This window comes from Dama dama, chromosome 19, assembly GCF_033118175.1.
Source record: "Dama dama isolate Ldn47 chromosome 19, ASM3311817v1, whole genome shotgun sequence".
Classification (NCBI taxonomy): domain Eukaryota; kingdom Metazoa; phylum Chordata; class Mammalia; order Artiodactyla; family Cervidae; genus Dama; species Dama dama.
This window is the reverse complement of record NC_083699.1, coordinates 35,786,152-35,806,765: the sequence shown is the minus strand read 5'-3', so window position 1 is coordinate 35,806,765 and position 20,614 is coordinate 35,786,152. Positions and strand designations below refer to the sequence as shown.

At 41.6% G+C, this 20,614-nt stretch overlaps 1 protein-coding gene across 1 annotated transcript in view; it reads left to right on the top strand.

Annotated features, from left to right (window-relative positions):
• The first annotated feature begins 5,654 nt into the window (after positions 1-5,654).
• MCF2L2 (MCF.2 cell line derived transforming sequence-like 2) overlaps positions 5,655-20,614 on the top strand; it is a 273,630-nt gene continuing 258,670 nt past the window's right edge. Inside the window, exon 1 of the mRNA XM_061166666.1 lies at positions 5,655-6,249. Within this exon, the coding sequence (XP_061022649.1) occupies positions 6,174-6,249 (76 nt within the window). The 5' untranslated portion in view covers positions 5,655-6,173. The remainder of the gene's footprint in view (positions 6,250-20,614) is intronic.

Below are 20,614 nucleotides of genomic sequence, written 5' to 3'. Positions count from 1 at the left end.
GTTTTCTGAGGGGAAGAAGAAAGGGGGAGTGTCCTGATATAAAAGGGTGTGGGGTATGAAAAATACAACATTTTATAATGTTTCCCCAAATGTGAAAAACATGTATTTAAAACAAATCCTCCTCTTAATCGTCTCAAAATTGAAATTACAGAATTTTAAGATAAACTTGTTTTTTCTGTAATGTCACATTTAAAAAATTGAGATATAATTGACACATAGCTTTGTATAAGTTTAAGTTGTACAACCTATTGATTTGATACCTTTATGTATTGCAATATGATTACTGTCATAGGATTAGCCAACACCTCTTTCATGTCACATAATTATGATTTCTTTTTTGATGGGACATTTAAGATCTACTCTCCTAGCAACTTTGAAGTACATGATACAGTATTGTTGATTATAATCACTAATGCAGTGCATTAGATCTCTAGAACTTACTAGTCTTCTAGTTGCAAGTTGGTAGACTATTTTTACAGCAATAATGAGTATAAGATAGAGCTTAACCCTTCCCCCACTTAAAAAAATCAGGTTATACTCTTACTATTGAGATTTAAGAGTTCTTGTATTTTAACAGTCCTTTTTTTTAAAGAGTTCTTTGTATGGTTTAGATAATAGCCGCCCCCCCCCCTTTTTTTAACAGAGAGTTATATTTTTTATACATATTTTCTACCAACCCATAACTTCTCCTTTTATTCTCTTAATAGTATCTTTCACACAGCAGAAAAGCTTCATTTTAATGAAGTCTATCTTATCAAGTTTTTCTTTCATGGTACATACCTTTGGTATTGTACCTAGAAAGTCTTCACCAAATCCTGGGTTATCTAGATTTTCTCCTATGTTATGTTGTTGTTTGTTGTTCATTTGCTAAGTCATGTCCGACTCTTTGCAGTCCCATGGACTGCAGTACACCTGGCTTCCCTGACCTTCACCATCTCCTGGAGTTAGCTCAAACTCATGTCCACTGAGTCGGTGATGCTATCCAACCATCTCATCCTCTGCTGCCCGCTTCTCCTGCACTCAGTCTTTCCCAGCATCAGGGTCTTTTCCAATGAGTCGGGTCTTTGAATCAGGTGGCCAAAATATTGGAGCTCCAGTTTCAGCATCAGCCATTTCAATGAATATTCAGCGTTGATTTCCTTTCAGATTTACTAGTTTGATTTCCTTGCTGTCCAGGGGACTCTCAAACGTCTTCTCCAGCACCACAATTTGAAAGCATCAATTCTTTGGTGCTGAGCCTTCTTTATGGTCCAACTCTCATATTCATATATGACTACTGGTATGACTACCATACATAGCTGTGACTATACGGACCTTAGTTGGCAAAGTGATGTCTCTGCTTTTTAATACACTGTCTAGGTTTGTCATAGCTTTCCTTCCAAGGAGCAAGCATCTTTGAATTTCATGGCTGTTGTCACCATCCACAGTAATTTGGGAACCCAAGAAAATAAAATCTGCCACTGTTTCCACTTCCCCCCCTTCTATTTGTCATCAAGTGATGGGACAGGATGCCATGATCTTAATTTTTTGAACATTGAGTTTTAAGCCAGCTTTCTCACTGTCCTCTTTCACCTTCATCAAGAGGCTCTTTATTTCCTCTTCAATTTCTGCCATTAGAGTGGTATCATCTGCATATCTGAGGTTGTTGATATTTCTCCTAGCACTCTTGATTCCAGCTTGTCATTCATCCAACCTGGCATTTTGCACAATATACTCTGCATAGAAGTTAAATGAGTAGGGTGATAATATACAGCCTTGATATACTCCTTTCCCAATTTTGAACCAGGCTGTTGTTGTTCCATGTCCAGTTCTAACTGTTGCTTCTTGACCTGCATACAGGTTTCTCAGGAAACAAGTAAGGTGGTCTGGTATTCCCATCTTTAAGAATTTTCCACAGTTTGTTGTGATCCACATAGTCAACGAAGCAGAAGTACATGTTTTTCTGGAATTCCCTTGCTTTCTCTATGGCCCAGTGAATGTTGCCAATTTGATCTCTGGTTTCTCTGTCTTTTCTAAATCCAGCTTGTACATCTGGAAGTTCTCAGTTCATGTACTGTTGAAGGCTAGTTTGAAGGATTTTGAACTTTACCTTGCTAGCATGTGAAATGAGTGCAGATACATGGTAGTTTGAACATTCTTTGTCATTGCCCTTCTTTGGGATTGGAATGAAAACTGTTATGGGAATTTTATTGTTTGGTGTTTTACATTTAGGTCAGTGATTCATTTTGAGTTAATTTTCTGAGGGGAAAAAATTGTTCCATACAACAATTGTTTTCATTTTGTTTTAATTATGTATATTTATGTCTGCTGTATCATGAGGTAAAATTTATATCATGCTATGGTTTGTAGTCTAAGAAGTTTGAAGAGCTTTGCTGTAGTCAGTGGTGCTCACTGTGGACCAGCAGCATCAGTAATCCTGGGTATGTGTTAGAAATGCACATTCTCAGATCTTATCCCACACTACTGAATCAGAATCCCTGGAGGCAAGGACTAGGAGTTTGTATTTTTAAAAAATTCATCTATATTTCCAGGTGATTCTGCTAGTTTGAGAACCACTGATTTAGACTAAACCAGGTACCTCACCTCACTTGTGGCACCTCCTTTGACTTTCTCTTCATTGCCAGAGGCATTGCTGACAATCCACCAAAAGGGAGGTAGAATCTACTTTGGTAGTGCTTGGAGGATGATTTGTCTTCTAAGCTCAGGCAAATCCTTACCTGAAAGGAGAGAATGGTCTAGATTCATATGTTTAGTGATACGCACTTTGGTTCTTATACCAACAGCATCTACAAAATGAGACCAAAGCCATACAGGGTTACTGTGGGGCTTAAATAATGTTTGTGAAATGCCTGCCATCATACCAGGTGGCACAGAGCAGTCACTTACTATATGGTGGTGATAGCTGCTGTAATTGACACTGCCTATCACAACTGGTAAAGAATCCGCTTGCAATGCAGGAGATCCCAGTTTGATTCCTGGCTTGGGAATATTCCCCAGAGAAGGGATAGGCTACCTACTCCAGTATTCATGGGCTTCCCTGGTGACTCAGATGGTAAAGAATCTGCCTGCAATGCAGGAGACCTGGGCTTGACCCCTGGGTTGGGAAGATCCCTGGAGGAGGGCATGGCAACCCACTCCAGTGTTCTTGCCTGTAGAATCCATATGGACAGAGGAGCCTGGTGGGCTACAGTTCATGGGATTGCAAAGAGTCAGATATGACTGAGCGACTAAGCACATCGCAACCTTCTGCATATAATTGATGTTCAATAGATGTGACTGATTATTAATTTGTTCAGTAGAGAGGAAGGCAGACTATTCTGACTTGCTCCTTGATTTTTCCATACATTTCTTGGAGCTCCTTTTTTTGGGGGAGGGGGGTAAGAATACCAGAGTGGGTTGCCATTCCCTTCTCCAGAAGATCTTCCTGACCCAGGGATCAAACCCAGGTCTCCCCCTCTGTAGGCAGACGCTTTACCGTCTGAGCCACCAGGGAAATCATTAAAGCAATGTAATTTGTCAGCAACAAGAGATAAATCATAATTAGGATAGATAAAAAGAGGCACAGAATGGAGGAGGGCTGTGGAGGAGAGAAGACAGGAAGCCTGTCCATATTCACAAGAAAAATGGAGATAATGACTGTTTTCTTGAAGGAACAAGTAGAAATGGGCTATTGAAAGCTATGCTCATTTCTGCTTAGTTATATGATTTCAGAACTGCAAAAGGGACCTTGGGGATCACAGACCTACTCCCTTATGGCCCAGGTAGAGTAGCTGAGGCCCCAGAGAGAGTGTGTGTTAAAGATGAGGGGACAGAACTGGTTTCTGAGGACAGACACTGCCTGTTACATCTTGCCGTAAGTCAGCCAATTCATCCCCATGGAAACCCCTGAAGATAGTGAAGGTATAGATGTGAGAAGGAGAGCTACCTTCTGAGTGTGATTTCTTTCTTTCCTTTTCCTTTCTTTTTTCTCTCATTCCTATTCATAAGCTTCTCCTTACTCTTCCCTTCTCCCTTCCCTTCCATCTGTGATTAAGAACCTGACTTAACCCAAGAAGCTGAGGTCACTGAATCTGCAAATTTTAGAAAGTCCCACATTATCAGTCTCCTCAGCAATATGTTGCTTTCTAGGGACCAGTTCACAGTTGGCTCTGACTGGGCACCGGATACTACTACTACCAACAGGAAAGACTTCATCTGGTTCCTCAAAACTACTTGTCATCCTTGAAGAGCCAGAAACTACTGTGGAAACACAATCCAAAGCTATATTACTCCTTTGGGTCTTTAACCCCTCTCTGAATTTCTTGCAAGGGGTTGCTATGAAAATGGTTGCTCTACTTGTGCAGGCAAAGTGCAAAGAGCCCAGTCATAGGAGGGAAGAACCTCTGGACAAATTTCACTTTGAAGGTGGCTTAACACCATCTCTTAACCACAGCCCACAACTGTTAGCAGAAAGCATTGAAGAACATCTCCAAACGCCAGGGTTGAGGGGCTATTCCTAGAAATTTCATCCAAGGTGTTTGGGGTTTGGCTTTTTACATAAAAAAGAGGAAACCTGAGCTTTCCAGAATTGGCTCAGAACCTGTGGGTGATCCTGGCACTCTCGCGACCGGGTCCCTCCTTTTAAGAATGGATTGGGGGGACAACCTGGCCAGATTTGCATTTGCTCAGGCTTTTCACTTGGGCTTCTTAATTCGGTTACTCCGTCTGTCAGGTAGTATCTGGAGCCACCTAATGAAGCCCTGCGACGGCATCTACCACTGGATAGTTGCGGAGCAGACGCTCCTGCGGCTGACAGGTAGGATTCGCAAGGACGCTGTGCCAGAGCCTTTCCTGGAGGGAGCGCTGGCGCGCCTGACTGTTGGCTGGTGCAGCGCTGGCGAGCTGCACGAAGGAAAAGGCCCACACGGTACGTGTGGAGTCACTCGTACGTACCCACCTGCCGAGCCCAGCTGCAGCACAGCCCGCGCTCCCGGCTCCAAATGCGAGTGTGTCCAGTGGACGCTGATAACTGAACGAGACAACCCCTAACAGGGAGAAACAAACTCTAGCCACCGGAGTCTAGGTCCCCGGAGTCACGAGATGGGACGGTCAACTGTACCTCATACAGCCCTTCTCCCAGAGCACCGGCGGGCGGCCGCAGAACTTCCTGCCAGTCCCTTTCTTGCCTGGGCTTCTCCACAGATACCAGGCGAGGGGGCGGGGTGTAGGGTGGGGGTGGGGTAGGGTGGGATACCAAACTGAAGTCGCTGTCTCCTCTCCCCGACAGCTGGAGCACAGATCTTGAATCGCCCCCAGTCTTAAGGGACGATTCAAGATAGGTTCCTAGTGGCTTAGACAGTAAGGAATCTGCCTGCAATGCAAGAGACCTGGGTTCCATCCTCCGATCAGGAAGATCCCCTGGAGAAGGAAATGGCAACCCACTCCAGTATTCTTTTCTGGAGAATGCTATGGACAGAGGAGCCTGGTGGCTTACAGTCCATGGGGTTGCAGAGTCGGACACCAATGAGCAACTAACACTTAGGGGAGCTGGCACATCATTCCCCTGAATAAGGACACGCGCGTGCGCACCTCTCCGGGAGCGTCGGGCACCGCCCCCCGGGCGGGGAAAGGTGCGCGCGGAGGCGGGAAGCTCTGCGACGCGCTGTGAGGCGGCGTAGGCGGCGCGGAGCACGCCTCCAGGTCGCTCAGCACCTCAGCTCCTCAGTTCTCCGCAACCAGCGAGTCCGCGCGCCTCTTGTGGGCTGACAGAGTATACTTCATCCCGACCCTCCCAGGAGGCAGAGCCAAAGATCGGACCTCAGATCCAGAAACCTATTCAACCCCCTCGACCCAGGAAGCCAGAAGCAGGGTTACGGCGAGACTGGGGCGACGTACTCTTCTCTCCTTAGGAACTGCTACTTTTCTGTCTCCCAACGGCAGTCGTCGCGTTGGGAGAGCTGCTCAACCGATTCTTTAAATTTACCCCCTGCGGGGCGTGGCTTACGTCCTCTAGCCGCGCGGCGGTGGAGAGTTGGCCTTGACTGGGAGTGACTCTCGTTTGGTGCCTTAGGAGAGCAAGAGTGTGAGGGCCGAACTTCCTTTGGAGGAGATGCCTTTAAATAGTCATCCATAGCAGCGATAGAAACAGCTTTGTGTTGCTTTGTTTTGTTTATACCGAGTGGTTTTTCGGTGAAATGCTGTTTTGGTTAAAAGAAGAAATGGCCCCTCAGGAGTTCACACGGCGACTGGCCACAGTGATCACTCATGTCGGTAAATGACGCTTTTTTTAAAATCTTGCCTTTTATTAATGGAGGGTGGGGGCGTTGTCTGGGGCCTAGTCTCCCCCGACCCCTCACAGCAGCCCTAGGATGGCCTTGGGTGTGGACCTCGCTGCCTTGGGTGCTGCTCTGTAACGGGCATCCCTGGAGCGCAGCGCTCGCAGCCCTCGGGTCCGCCGCGTCTGGCGGGGCCGGGGTAGGCTGTGGGGCAGGTGTCTTCACCAGGCAATTGCCAAGTCTGTTGAACCCTACACCGAGGGCTCCCTGGAGGTTAGGATCTGTTACCCGCTGCTGACCGCGGGCAAGGGTGGCGAGTTGTGTCGTAATTGACGCGACTAGAAAGGAGAGGGAACAGGAGGAAGGGAGGTCGGTGCTTTCCAGCAGAAACTGCTGCCAAGACACTGGGGTAGAGGGTGCCGAGGTGCGGGCCACAGTAGAGGGCCTCTGCGCCGTCCTGCTCCCTGGCCTGTCCCGTGGAAGTGCTGCCTGGAGGTGTCGCCCCATCCCTGGTGAAACCCACTCAGAAACCTCTGCAAGCTCCGGGAGACTGAGCAGTTTTAATCCTCTTCCATGAGTTAAAAAAGGGGAGCAAAACATGCATGCCTTCTTCCTGAAATAAGGGTTATGGTGGAAAGACAGGACATTGAGATGGTGGCAAGGTTAATTCTTTTTATCATTCCTCCCACCTCTGCGTCTTCCCTGGACCTCCTTAAATAGAAAACGCATTCAGGTTCAGATCTTTTGAATGTAGCTGACTAGAATTATCCTGATCATTTTCCCTGTTGCTCACTTCACTTTGAGGTCCTTCTGTGAATGCAAATCAGTTTTCATTGATAAAGTCAGTAAGTTTTCAATCTCATTGTTCCACCCATTTGTTAAAACTGCCTTCTTGGTATTTATGTGATAAATACTGCTTCAATTAGCCATCAGTGCTCTTTGAGCACCCTAGGTCAATGTGTTTAGTACAATAATGATACATACATTATTCATACTTATGGAATGATACACATGTGGGGATGTACTTTGGAAAATGATTTATGGATACATGGGTAGGCTCAGTTTTGATGATTCAGTTTTAAAACTGTTTCTGGTGCCCAGTGTGGCCACTGAACTGGATTTTAAGACAAAAGGTCAGTAGAATTCTACCAGGAAAGACTGAATGTGAAATACTGCTGAAGGCAGGATAAAATAAAACAGAACTGCGAGTCTGAAATATACTGAATGCTGAGATGATTGTGCTAATACCAACAGGGAAAGAGCAGTGAACTGGGGGTACGACTGTCTGGATTTGAATCCTGCCCTAGAAAAGTCATTCAACTTTTTAATAATCCTTCCCACCCAGCTCAAAGTCTGCTTGTAAGATAATGTGGGTGAAAACACCATCTAACCTGTGACTGTGTTATTGGTCCTATTCTTGGACCCTCTGCCACTAAAGATATTGGGCAGATCACTGGGCCTCTTTCAGGGTGAAGCTTCCCATCAGTTAAACGAGGAGGTAGATGTGGACAGTTATTCTCATCTGTTTCTCTGGATGTAGGATCTTCTTGAAGATATGGTAGGCAGTATATTCCTTGGCTGACACCAGGCTGCCTGTGGGGCCCAGACTATGGTGTTTTCTTCTCCACCTTGCTCCCTCCCTCTTTCCATAGTCAGCTCTATGTAGGATACAAACATGAATTTGTTGTAGTTTATGACCTCAAAGAACTTCTAATGACCCCTGGCATTTGTGTGCTTTGCAGCATTCCGTCTCTTCCTGTGTAATCCCACAAACCTGTGAAGTAGGTGGGGTATACATTATCACTCCCATCTTACAGTAAAGAAATTGAGACTTAGGAGGGCCATCATTTAAGGTTTCAAGAGGTTAACCAGTGGCAGGCTTAGGACTAGAAGGTACTTTTCAGATGTTCTGTTTGAGGATCTTACTGAGGGGTTCTCTAACCCTGAAGCTACCCTGGCCTTCATGGAGAACTGAACTGTGTAGCTAGTAAAGCTTCTCTTAGATGAGATTGGCTCTATTTTTTTTCCTTCTTCCATTTTTATTGGTATGTAATTAACATACAGCAAGCACTGTATAAGTTTGGGATGTATAATGATTTGACTTAAACACATCATGAAACTATTAACCACAAGTCTAATGAATATCCATCATCTCATTGAGATACAACATTGTGTGCTAAGTTGCTTCAGTCATGTCCGACTCTCTCCAGGGCTGCAGACTGTAGCCTGCCAGGCTCCTCTGTCCATGGGATTCTCCAGGCAAGAGTCCTGGAGTGGGTTGCCATGGCCTCCTTCAGAGATGCAACATTAAAGAAATAGAAAAAACTTTTTTATTACTTGTCATGAGGACTCTTAGAATTTATTCTTTTAACAGCTTTCATATATAACATACAGCAACCTTAATTATATTTATCATGTTATACATTATATCCCTAGTACTTATTTATCTTATAACTGGAAGTTTATACTTTTTGACTCCCTTCATCCAGTTCCCATTTCCCCCTACCCTCTTCCTCTGGTAAACACAGATCTGATCTCTTTTTCTACAAGTTTGTGTTTTGAAGTATAGGATTGGTTCTGCATTTGACTTCGGGCATTTCCTTGGTGAGCAGCCTCTGAGGGGGTGTGATCATGAGTTGGGCAAGGATTGAGAAGTGCTTGGAGCAAGATGTAGAACATTTCCTGGTCCTGTCCTACCCACTCAACTGGGCAATAGTGCTGTGCTTTCATATTAATTCAGCCACTTCTGCCTCTCAGTCATTTCCTCCTCTAGCTGGGGTTTCTGCTCTTTCCACAGTCCTTTAGATTTGACAGTTCAGGTCTGGGGCCTGATGATTCAGTTTCTGAAATATCTCATGAGTCTCTTTCCTCTGTCCATTCCCCCTGCTACCTGCCTGTGACCTGCTTCAGAATGTCATTTCCTCCTGACTAACCCTTGTGCAAGCCTCCTGCCTTTCTTGTGTTTGCCTCTAATCTATACCAGGAATAAAAACAACAGCAAAGCCACACACACACACACACACACACACACACACACACACACACACCACTGTGTATTCTAGAACCTTTAATGATACCCATACATAGTCATTGTCTATAGCCTGGAGTACAAGCTCTGTACTATTTGGCACCCTTCCTGTCTTACTCCCCAATACCTGATATTTCTACACCTATGGTTGCTTTACTCAGGCTCTTCTGTTCTTCAGCTTTGTTCTACTATATTTTTCTATCCTGTTCCCACTTCTAAACTTTTGCTTCTGCTTTCCAACCACCTTCAGTGACCTCCTAATATGTTTATTCTCACACGAATAGCATACACCTTTCAGTCCTGAATCAATGTCGCCTTCTCTGATCCTGATATCAGGACATAGTGATTCCTGATTTTGAATTTGAAGTAGGTTTTTTTTTTTTTTTTGAAGTAGGTTTTGTTCTACCCACATGACACCTCTCATACTCTCCCTTGTATTATGGTTAGTTGGTTATTCATGTGCATATCTCTGCTCCTAGATTCTTCATTACTTATCCATGTGGCCTAGACACTCACCTAACACAGGACTTCCCTCTAAGGAGGTACAGAATAAATGTTTACTGAATAAATGAGTGATTTGTTGTGCCTTGAACTGGACTTTGAGTACTTAGTAATGCCAGGCAATTTTTACACTTTTAAGAACAGCTTGGAAGTATTTGTAAATAACTCTTTGTTTCCTAAACCCGATTTTTTAGGTAGACATGAAGTCCTTCAAGTGTTCTTCATATGATGTGGTTCTCTGTGGGATCTCTTTCTTTGGATTTTGTTAGTTTGTCAGGGAACCTAATAAAAATATGCACTTCACATGTTAACAGTGTCCAAGTGTGTTTTAACCCATGTAGGGCACAAAAGAGGACCATCCTCTCACCTTTACTCTGGACTGTACAGTCACATTGGTTCAGTTACAGAATTTCAGAATCAGAAGTGTTATATGATTTTCTCCATCCCATCCCTTTCAAGTCTTTAATCTTCTCTGCAACTTTTACTGTACTGCTATTTATATGCAAAGATGCTGCCTAGGAAATCATGAACTTTCTCTTAATGCATCTCACATTGCTCTAGAACTTTGATAGACAGGGCACATGTGGTTAACACAGAGCTTCTATTCAGTGGAAACCCTTAGTCATCCAGCTGATCAGTGTTGGTAATGCCCCATGCAGGTTTCACATTTCTAGTTCAGGTCACTCTCCACCTTGTCATCTCATATTAGAAGTAATTATTTTTACCTGACTTTATCATTGTTCTAAAATAATTTTATGTTTGGCCATGCCCAATTAAACTGTGAAGCAGAAGGGACTATCCTTTGAGATATGCTTATATAATTGGAGATTGGATTGGTGGCTGTTTTAGTGATAAAAGCTGTAGGATTTTGATTTGTAACCCAGGTCGCTACGTTTAGGACACTACTGGCATTAGTAATAGGCAACCAGAAGAATACTAAACTAAGAAATTCAGCTCACAATTCTTTATTCTATACAATGGAATAGTGGCTGAATGCCTCAGATTATGTCTCAGCTAAAGTTGGTGCTGAGGGAAGAGTCTAATGAGCAGAGTATCTGCTGTTCAGATGGGATTACCTGCTGTGAGGACAACTAGACATGCTGGAGTAGTGACTTCACCTATGCTAAAAGTGAATTAACTGGATCTGAGCCATTTTTCTGTTAAACTCTCTAGACACTGTGCCTGGGGCTTATGGACTAAAACTGTTTGCACCCTAAAAAAAAAATTGACAACTAAATTGCAAAATAAAATTTAAGAAATGTGTTAATGCTCACAATAAAATAATATTTTCTTACATTAAAAGCAGTGCATATTTGGAATGCCACTGCTGGAATGCCAGTGTGAAGAACCCCATGGATCCATTTCCCAGTGATACATCTGTAAAGTCTGGTGAAAATTGTAAAATAAATAACCTTTGAAAGTCTCTGGAAATTGTACTAAGGGCATATAGAATATGAAAAAAAAAAAAAAAGTCAAGGAAATCTACTAAATCTTGGTAAAAACAGTGAGTATGTGGTACTTGAGCTGTGATCTGCTCCCTCTCAGCTCAGTATAAAGGAAGCTCCACTCTTGATTGGGTCTTGGCCAAGAAGACAGGGCTTCCTCTCCCCTCAGTTCTCAATGAAGAGATATAGTATTTCACCAGGAGGGGCAAGGTGTCAGCATTTCTTATATTCTCCAACTGTAGGTTGCAGAGGCTCAGTTCTTGGTGAGTGTGACTGAAAGGTTACCGTCTACTTTCCCACCCCGTCCTCACTCATAAGATGAAATCTCTAACCCACATGTGCCTTTCACCTGCTTTGCTTTGTACTCCAAGAAATGGTATGGACCTAACAGAAGCAGAAGATATTAAGAAGAAGTGGCAAGAATACATAGAATAACTATACAAAAAAGAGCTTCATGACCCAGATAACCATGATGGTGTATTTACTCACCTAGAGACCGACATCCTGGAATGCAATGTCAAGTGGGCCTTAGGAAGCATCACTACGAATAAAGCTAGTGGAGTGATGGAATTCCAGTTTAGCTATTTCAAATCCTAAAAGATGATGCTGTGAAAGTGCTGTACTCAGTATGCCAGCAAATCTGGAAAACTCAGCAGTGGTCATAGGACTGGAAAAGGCCAGTTTTCATTCCAATCCCAAAGAAAGGGAATGTCAAAGAATGTTCAAACTACTACACAGTTGCACTCATCTCACAGTCTAGGAAAGTAATGCTCAAAATTCTCCCAAGCGAGGCTTCAACAATACATGAACTGTGAACTTCCAGATGTTCAAGCTGGATTTAGAAAAGGCAGAAGAACCAGAGATGAAATTGCCAACATCTGCTAGATCATCGAAAAAGCAAGAGAGTTCCAGAAAAACATCTACTTTTGCTTTATTGACTATGCCAAAGCCTTTGACTGTGTGGATCACAAATAACTGTGGAAAATTCTTAAAGATGGGAATACCAGACCACCTGACCTGCCTCCTGAGAAACCTGTATGCAGGTCAAGAAGCAACAGTTAGAACTGGACATGGAACAGCAGACCATTTTCAAATTGGGAAAGGAGTACATCAAGGCTGTGTATTGTCACCCTGCTTATTTAACTTATATGCAGAGTACATCATGCAAATGCTAGGCTGGAAGAAGCACAAGCTTCCGGAATCAAGATTGCTGGGAGAAATATCAATAACCTCAGATATGCAGATGACACCACCCTTATGGCAGAAAGTGAAGAGGAACTAAAAAGCCTCTTGATGAAAGTGAAAGAGGAGAGTGAAAAAGTTGGCTTAAAGCTCAACATTCAGAAAACTAAGATCATCGCATTTGGTCCCATCACTTCATGGGAAGTAGATGGGGAAATAATGGAAATAGTGGCAGACTTTACTTTTTGGGCCTCCAAAATCACTGCAGATGGTGACTGCAGCTGTGAAATTAAAAGACGCTTGCTCCTTGGAAGAAAAGTTATGACCAACCTAAACAGCATATTAAAAAGCAGAGACACTACTTTGCCAACAAAGGTCCATGTAGTCAAAGCTATGGCTTTTCCAGTAGTCATATATGGATGTGTAGTTGGACTATAAAGAAAGCTGAGGACCGAAGAATTGATGCTTCTGAAGTGTGGTGTTGGAGAAGACTCTTGAGAGTCCCTTGGACTGCAAGGGGATCCAACCTGTCAATCCTAAAGGGAATCAGTCCTGACTATTCATTGGAAGGACCGATGCTGAAGCTGAAACTCCAATACTTTGGCCACCTGATGAGAAAAACCAACTCATTGGAAAAGACCCTGATGCTGGGAAAGATTGAAGGTGGGAGGAGAAGGGGATAACAGAGGATGCTGGTTGGATGGCATCACTGATGCAATGAACATGAGTTTGAGTAAGTTCCGGGAGTTTGTGATAGACACGGAGGCCTGGCGTGCAAAGTCCATGGGGTTGCAAAGAGTCTGACACAACTGAGCGACTGAACTGAACTGAACCCACGTGTTGGAGTCAAAGAACACCAAACCCTGATTGATCTTGCCCTAGCTCCCTTATAGGGTGGAGTTTTGACATGAGGAGGCATACTAAGAAGATCAGAAGCTTATGCCCTTGGCTCAGAGATTTTGCTCAAGGAGAGAGACGTTCCCTGAGAATAATGAGTACAAAGCCTTCCCCAAAGGAACTGACTTGAAACAGAGTGTGGGGGAAGCTGAAACTTAAAGACACTCTTGAAAACAATGGAGAGTTTGGTGGTAGCAATTAAGAGGAGGCTAATAGCTTTATGAGAGCAGCAAGCTAAGCGATAGTCCAGCTTATTTACCAAGAGAACCAGCGAAAGAGATATTAAGATGTGCCTTCCTGAGGTCAGAACAAGCATCAAAGCCTCAAAAACTACCTCTGGCTAAATTTGATTGGGTCAGACTGTGGAGCATTTGACAAATCAGGGCATTGTTGTAAACATTAGAGCAGTCAGTGGGTGTCTAGTCCATTTGGACTGCTATGACAAAATATCACAGACTGGGTGTCGGGACCAGCCCAACAAGGAACCGACCTGAGGGAGCAATGCTGCAGAAGAATAAGGAAAAATAATACTCAGAAATAAAGTGGGGGTCAGGGGGCTGATGCCATTCGCATGCAAAAGCCCAGATCCTAATCCTTGCATGCCTTTTATTGTTAACTTCTATTTCCTTATTCGTGTTCTAGAGATATCTGTTCTTTACAGTCTCAGATCATAAGGGATAAAGATATACAGTGCACAGTCCTCAATGTCAAACCTTTAGGCCTTTCATGACTTTGTTTAGCCTTTTGGCTAGTGAGGCCCTTTCTCAGCAACTCCCTCAAGGCTCTGGTTACGGGAACAGTCACTAATGGTTTTCCATCAGTCACATCAGTACTTCAACATCTTGTTTTCAAGATGTCTTTCCACAATGTACTTTTTACTGCTCCCAGCCGTTCACCTGGGGTTGATGAGCAAGTCATTCTTATTTTTCAAAGAAGCCCCATTAATTATAGTACAGGCCTGTGCATAGCATATTCCCTACATATCCCCCTTTTTTATTTTTTGAAGCTTATTTTTGGTGATTATTGGTGATCATGGAAGCCAAAGTGATAGTTGCTAATTGCTGTTGTTATCTGTGGACTTTCTTGGTGATTTGCTGCCAGAATGTGTAGAAACAGAAAAAAAAGACATATAAAAATTAACATGAAACCAGCCATTGATCCTCCGATAGTTTTCAAGTGAGGGGTGGGATTTAACTGAGAAATCCCATCTGCTGCTGCATCCAGCAGATTAGATCCTTGCAAAAGGTGTAGTTCCTGAAAGAAAGTTTCCATAATCTCTTGTTGTAAGTTATTTATATCCAAAGATAGATTACCTTGATTTAAGAGGTGTTGTTTAACTTTGTCGCAATGAAATGGTGGTTCATTGTATTTGTGAGGAGTGACACAAAAAGAAGTAATGTTCCAATCACACTTAAGACGAATCTATTTTTGCAGACTATTTACTTGATCACCTAGTAGTATAGCAACCTGTTGTAAATCAGCCATTTGTGCAGCTAATTTTCCATTTATTTGTCTTTGGGTAGACCAAAGAACATCAGAATCTTTATGTCATTCTTGCACAAAGTGCACAGTCTGTATACTCTGATGTAATGCCACTCCTGCTGTAGCTGCTGTAGTAGCTATAGCAATAATTCCTAAAATGGCAGCAATTAACAGTCCAATAAACCATTTAGTGTGTTTTAACACTTAAGGATTTCTTCTACAATACAGACTATGTCTGCCATGGTCTATTCATTTTTACAGGAAGCCATACTCCAGATCTGGTTTTTAGAATATATAGAGAATAGCCATCCTGAAATTGAAGAGAAAAATTAATACAAGTGTAAAAGGAACAATTTTGACAAGTAGTGCAAAAGAGGCATTATAAAAAGTAGCTCCTATCAAAAATACAAAAGGTAAACAAACACATGCTTTAATCCAATGGGTTGAATTTTTATCAAAATGTAAGGAATGACCAGATACTGTTGAATTAAATTGCCCCTTCCATGCTGTTATGGGTTGGAAGGCAGCTGATATTTTCCACAATTCTGAATGTAAAGGCATATAAGGTAATTGAGGTAAGGGAGGAGAGAAACTCCCTCCATGCCAATATATAGAGCTGTTAACAATGTTATTCATGAAGTCTAAAGTATTGTTTAACAATATAGGCAAATCCAAATTATTATTTTTATCCAAAGGATCTCTTTTGGGACTCCAATCAAAATTTCTCCATCAGAAGTATTGGCCATAATATGTCCAGTATTAGCTTTACATAAGTTCCATTGTACCCAATGTTCTATTCAGATTTTATAGAAATAATACAGTTAGGTAGATGGGGCAGAAACATAGTAGTATTTTCTCCTGTGATATTAAAGAAAAATGCTTCTAATAAGAAAAAATGAATTTTGTTCACCTGAGGTTCTTTAACTATAGATAGCCAACTTTGTAATTCTCTTTTAAGACAATGCGCTTCTGCCCCCATGTATATAGGGGTAAGATCTGTTCCCACAGTATAATTAACACTAACATTTGAAAGTTGTCGGCCTTCTTCTGGTTTTAAAGGAAGGCTTGGGTCAAAAGGTTCGGGTAACCAAAAAGAGTCATTTATGAAAATTGGAACAGAGGAATCCTCCCACGTAATTGGTCTTAATAGGGGAGGATTGGGCACATATGCCCAATAAGTATGATTGGCACCTACTGTGGTAGTTACCACAGATAACATAGCCAAGAACAAGGCAGTCAAGGTCAAAGGCTATCCTTGTTCTTTGACCAATTTTTCCCCTTCAATGGTCAATTTCTTCAATTGACCCCAAGTGGGTGGTTTGGCTTTGTTGGTCCTTGGAGCTGGTTCAGAGCAGTTGCTGATGGTCAGTCTTATTTTCCCCATCACTGGCAGCTCTCCGGGAGGATCGATGTTGAACCATGTCCTCCTCTTTCCTTTCTTTGACATGCCTTCCTGGTACCCAGTGATGTTGTCCATCATCTGAAATGAAAAGAGCATAATCTCATCCTTTCCTAAGCCTAAGGCCCTTACACCAATTGTTCATAGCATTTTCCCACTATACAGGAGTATTATCTGCAATCATTTGACCAGGAGTATAATTTTCACTAAAAATGGTGTTCTGAAAATGCAATGTTGCTGCTGGCTTTGTATGATCCAATCTTAAATCCAAAAAATTTAAAGTAAATAAAACTTGGGCTAATTTCTCTTTTGGTGTCATTGATATGCCATACTTTTCTCACCCTTTCTGTTTAAATAATGTATTTTTTAGAGTAAGATGAGTGTGTTCAATAATAGCCTGACCTTGAGAATTATGTGGAATACCTGTAGAATGAGAACTATTCCAATCAGATAAAAATTTCACAAAACCATGACTCATATATGCAAGGCCATTGTCAGTTTTAATATGTTTTGGTAGGCGCATGTAAGAAAAAGCTTGCAAAAAATGTGAGATAACATGAGTAGATGTTTCTCCAGAATGAGCAGAAGCATAAGTCATGCCCGAATAAGTATCCACAGAAACAAGAACAACTCCCAAACGTCCAAAAGAAGGGACATAAGTAACATCAACCTGCCAAATATCGTTGGGATAAAGGCCTCTGGGATTAACCCCTGTAGTTGTAGGAACGTGGTGAGTAAGAGTACATGTGGGGCAGGCAGAAACAGTATTTTGGGCTTCTTGTCTGGATGATTGAAATTTATTCATCAAGCCACGTGTATTTATATGTGTAAGTTAATAAAATTTATAAGGAGTAAGAAAAGAATTAACAAAGAGACAATGGAATCACTGCCCTTTGCCAATGGTCCAGGCAATTTAGAATGAGATCTGATATGTGTAATGTAAAAAGGGGCAGAACGAAGCCTTACTATATTTTGTAATTGAGATAATATTGTAATAATAGATGATTTAGAAGAAGCCTTTGGCAGAGATATGGTTTCAATAATTTGTGTTATCCATACAGCATATTGAGAATCTGATATAGTATTTAATGCTGTAGAAACATCCTGTAATAAGGTAGCTGCTGCTGCTAAGTTGCTTCAGTCGTGTCTGACTCTGTGCGACCCCATAGACGGCAGCCCACCAGGCTCCCCCATCCCTGGGATTCTCCAGGCAAGAACACTGGAGTGGGTTGCCATTTCCTTCTCCAATGCAGGAAAATGAAAAGTGAAAGTGAAGTCGCTCAGTCGTGTCCAACTCTTAGCAACCCTATGGACTGCAGCCTACCAGTCTCCTCCGTCCATGGGATTTTCCAGGCAAGAGTACTAGAGTGGGTTGCCATTGCCTTCTCCCAATAAGGTAGCAATGGCCTCTAATTTGGCTTGTTGAACAGAGGTTAGGCTAGATTGCCACACCTTTGTTGTGGGTCCAGTATAACTGGCTTTGAGAGTTTTATTTGCATCAGTAAAATGAACAGGGACATTAATAACAGGAATTGTTTTAGTGATAATAGGAATTATCCATTTGTGTTTAGCAGCTGCTGCAGCTGCTGCTGCTAAGTCGCTTCAGTCGTGTCTGACTCTGTGAGACCCTAGGGACAGCAGCCCACCAGGCTCCTCTGTCCACGGGATTCTCCAGGCAAGAATACTGGAGTGTGTTGCCGTTTCCTTCTCCAGTGTTTAGCAGCAATAATAATCAAAGGTGACTTTGGAAAATGGTTATGAACCTCACCTGTGAAATCAGCAATGGCAATTTTCGAATCCATACTGGTAACAAATAATCTATGGATTTGATCATTAGTGAAAGGAAGAACAATTTCATACAGATCATAACCAGAAAGTTGTATACATCTGGATCTCATTTTTGAAACAAGAAAAGAAATAAGCATTGTGTAAGTAGTCGTTATTTTCTTAGGAGGGTGGGACAAAAATCCTCATCCAAGGAAATCTTGCGGTTGCCATAATATTCCTGTAGGGGAATCTAAAGTAGGAAGAATAAGTAAAGAAATTGGCACAGTCTAATCTACTTGTTTAGGTTGTCTTTGCTGGGTAGCTTGATTCACAAGATCTAATTCCTGTTTAGCTTGTTCTGTTAGTACCGGGGTTATTTATCATTCCAATTTTAGTATACGTGCTGCCAAAGGGAGCACCCAGGGGTTATTTAAATCAGAGTCTCCTTGTAGGATTTGAAATAGGTGTGTCAAGGAATGATTAGGAATTCTAAAGATGGTTGTAACCAGTTTATATCTCCTAATAATTTTTGAAAATCATTTAGAGTTTTCAAGGAATCAGTTGGAATTTGTATTTTTTGTGGTTTAATAATATTTCTTTGCAATATATATCCTAAATAGGTATATAGTTCCTGCTCTTGTAATTTATCAACAGCAATATGTAACCCATATTCTTTTAATTTAATCTCTGTATTTAAGAAAATATGTTGAAGTTCTTTAGCAGAAGGAGAAGCTAAAAGAATATCATCCATATAATGGATAATATAAGCATGAGGGAATTGTTTTCTAATAAATTCAAGTGGTTGGGAGATGTATAATTGACATAATGTAGGACTATTAAGCATTCCTTGTGGCAATACCTTCCAGTAATATCAAGACACTGGTTTTTTATTATTAATGGACAGTACAGTAAAAGAAAAATCACCAGATTCTTGTAGAGGAACAGTATAGAAACAATCTTTAAGATCAAAGATTTTTATTTTCCAATTTTGTGATATCATAGAGAGTGACAGAATGCTTGGTTGTAAAGCACCCATAGGTTCAATTATAGCATTAATTTTTCTTAAATCAGTTAGCATTCTCCATTTTCTAGATTTCTTTTTAATAACAAAGACAGGAGAATTTCAAGGACTAGTAGTTGAGGCAATATGATTAAGAGATAATTGTTCCTCTACTAGCTGTTCAAGACCCTGTAACTTTTCATGTGATAGGGGCCACTGCTCTGTCCAAATAGGCTCATCAGATTTCATTTCAATTTAAGTGCTGTTTTTTGTTGTTTGGCAGTGGCCCCCACTAAAAAGCCTGTGTATTTTGAACAGGATTATATCCCATATTTGCCATAATTTGTTTAGCTTGAGACGATATAGTAGGAATTGTTACATAAGCTCCCCATTGCATCAATAGATCTTGTCCCCATAAACTAATAGGGGTATCTGCAACTAAAGGTTGTAAAGTTGCAGATTGTTGTTCGGGAACTGGATAGGTCAAAATATTAGTACCTTTTAAGATATTTTGCATAGTTCCAATTCCATTTAACATAATAGGGACATCTGTTAAAGGCCAAGAAGTTGGCCAATGCTTTTTAGATATTATAGAAACATCAGCTCCAGTATCTACAAGTCCTGAAAATTGCTTATTATTAACGTATATAGATAATGTGGGTCTAGAATCAGATACAAAGTTTGCCAATACACCTGTTTTCCTGTACTTCCAAATCCTCCAGTTCTTTTAATATGAGATTTGCTAGTAGTGATATGAGGTAATAATAACAATTGAGCTATACAATCTCCTTTTATTATTTGATAAGGATACTCTGTTTTCATCATAATAGAAATTTTGCCCTCATAACCGTCATCTATAGTCCCCATTAGGACTTGAACTCCCTTACTTGTTAAACTACTGTGTCAAATAATAATCCCATACTTCCTTTAGGTATTGAACCTTTAATTCCAGTAGGGATTTTATAAATTCCCATAGCTGGCATAAGAAGTAAATTATCAATGGCAGGAATATCTAATGCTGCGCTCCTGGATGTTGCAGGAAGGAGGTTGGCAATCAGGGTGTACGATTTGGAAGGGCTGGATGAGGTTGCTGTTTGCTGGCTGGGTACACAGAAGGAACAGTGTTCCAGGTTTGTTGAGAGCTCATATTGTTTGATGGGCCCTGAGCAGGGCCCTTCTTCCAGTTTCCCAACAAAGGGGATTCATTTTTATGAAATTTAGATCTACACTGAGTAGCCCAATGATTGCCTTTATTACAGTGAGGGCATAATCCAGGTGTCTTTTCATTTGTGGGAGTAGGCTTATTAGGTGTATTTTTATTAGTCTTGCAATTTTTCTGCACATGTCCTCTCTTATCACAACTAAAACATTTAACCTGCTGATTTGCTTGTTGTTTCAAGCCCGTAATGGCTTGAGCCAACAAATTGCATCTTATAGGGTTCTGATCCAATATCATGACAAACCTTAATATAATCCTCTAGAGGCTTTCCTTGTGCTTTAAGAGGCTGTAAAACCTTTTGACATTCTGAATTTGCTTTATCATAGGCAAGCATTGGTAATAACATATCCCTTAATTCAATTTGAGCAACAATTCTCACCAGATTTTGTTTTAATTGGGTGATAAAATCAGTATAAGGTTCTCCATTAGATTGTTTTACA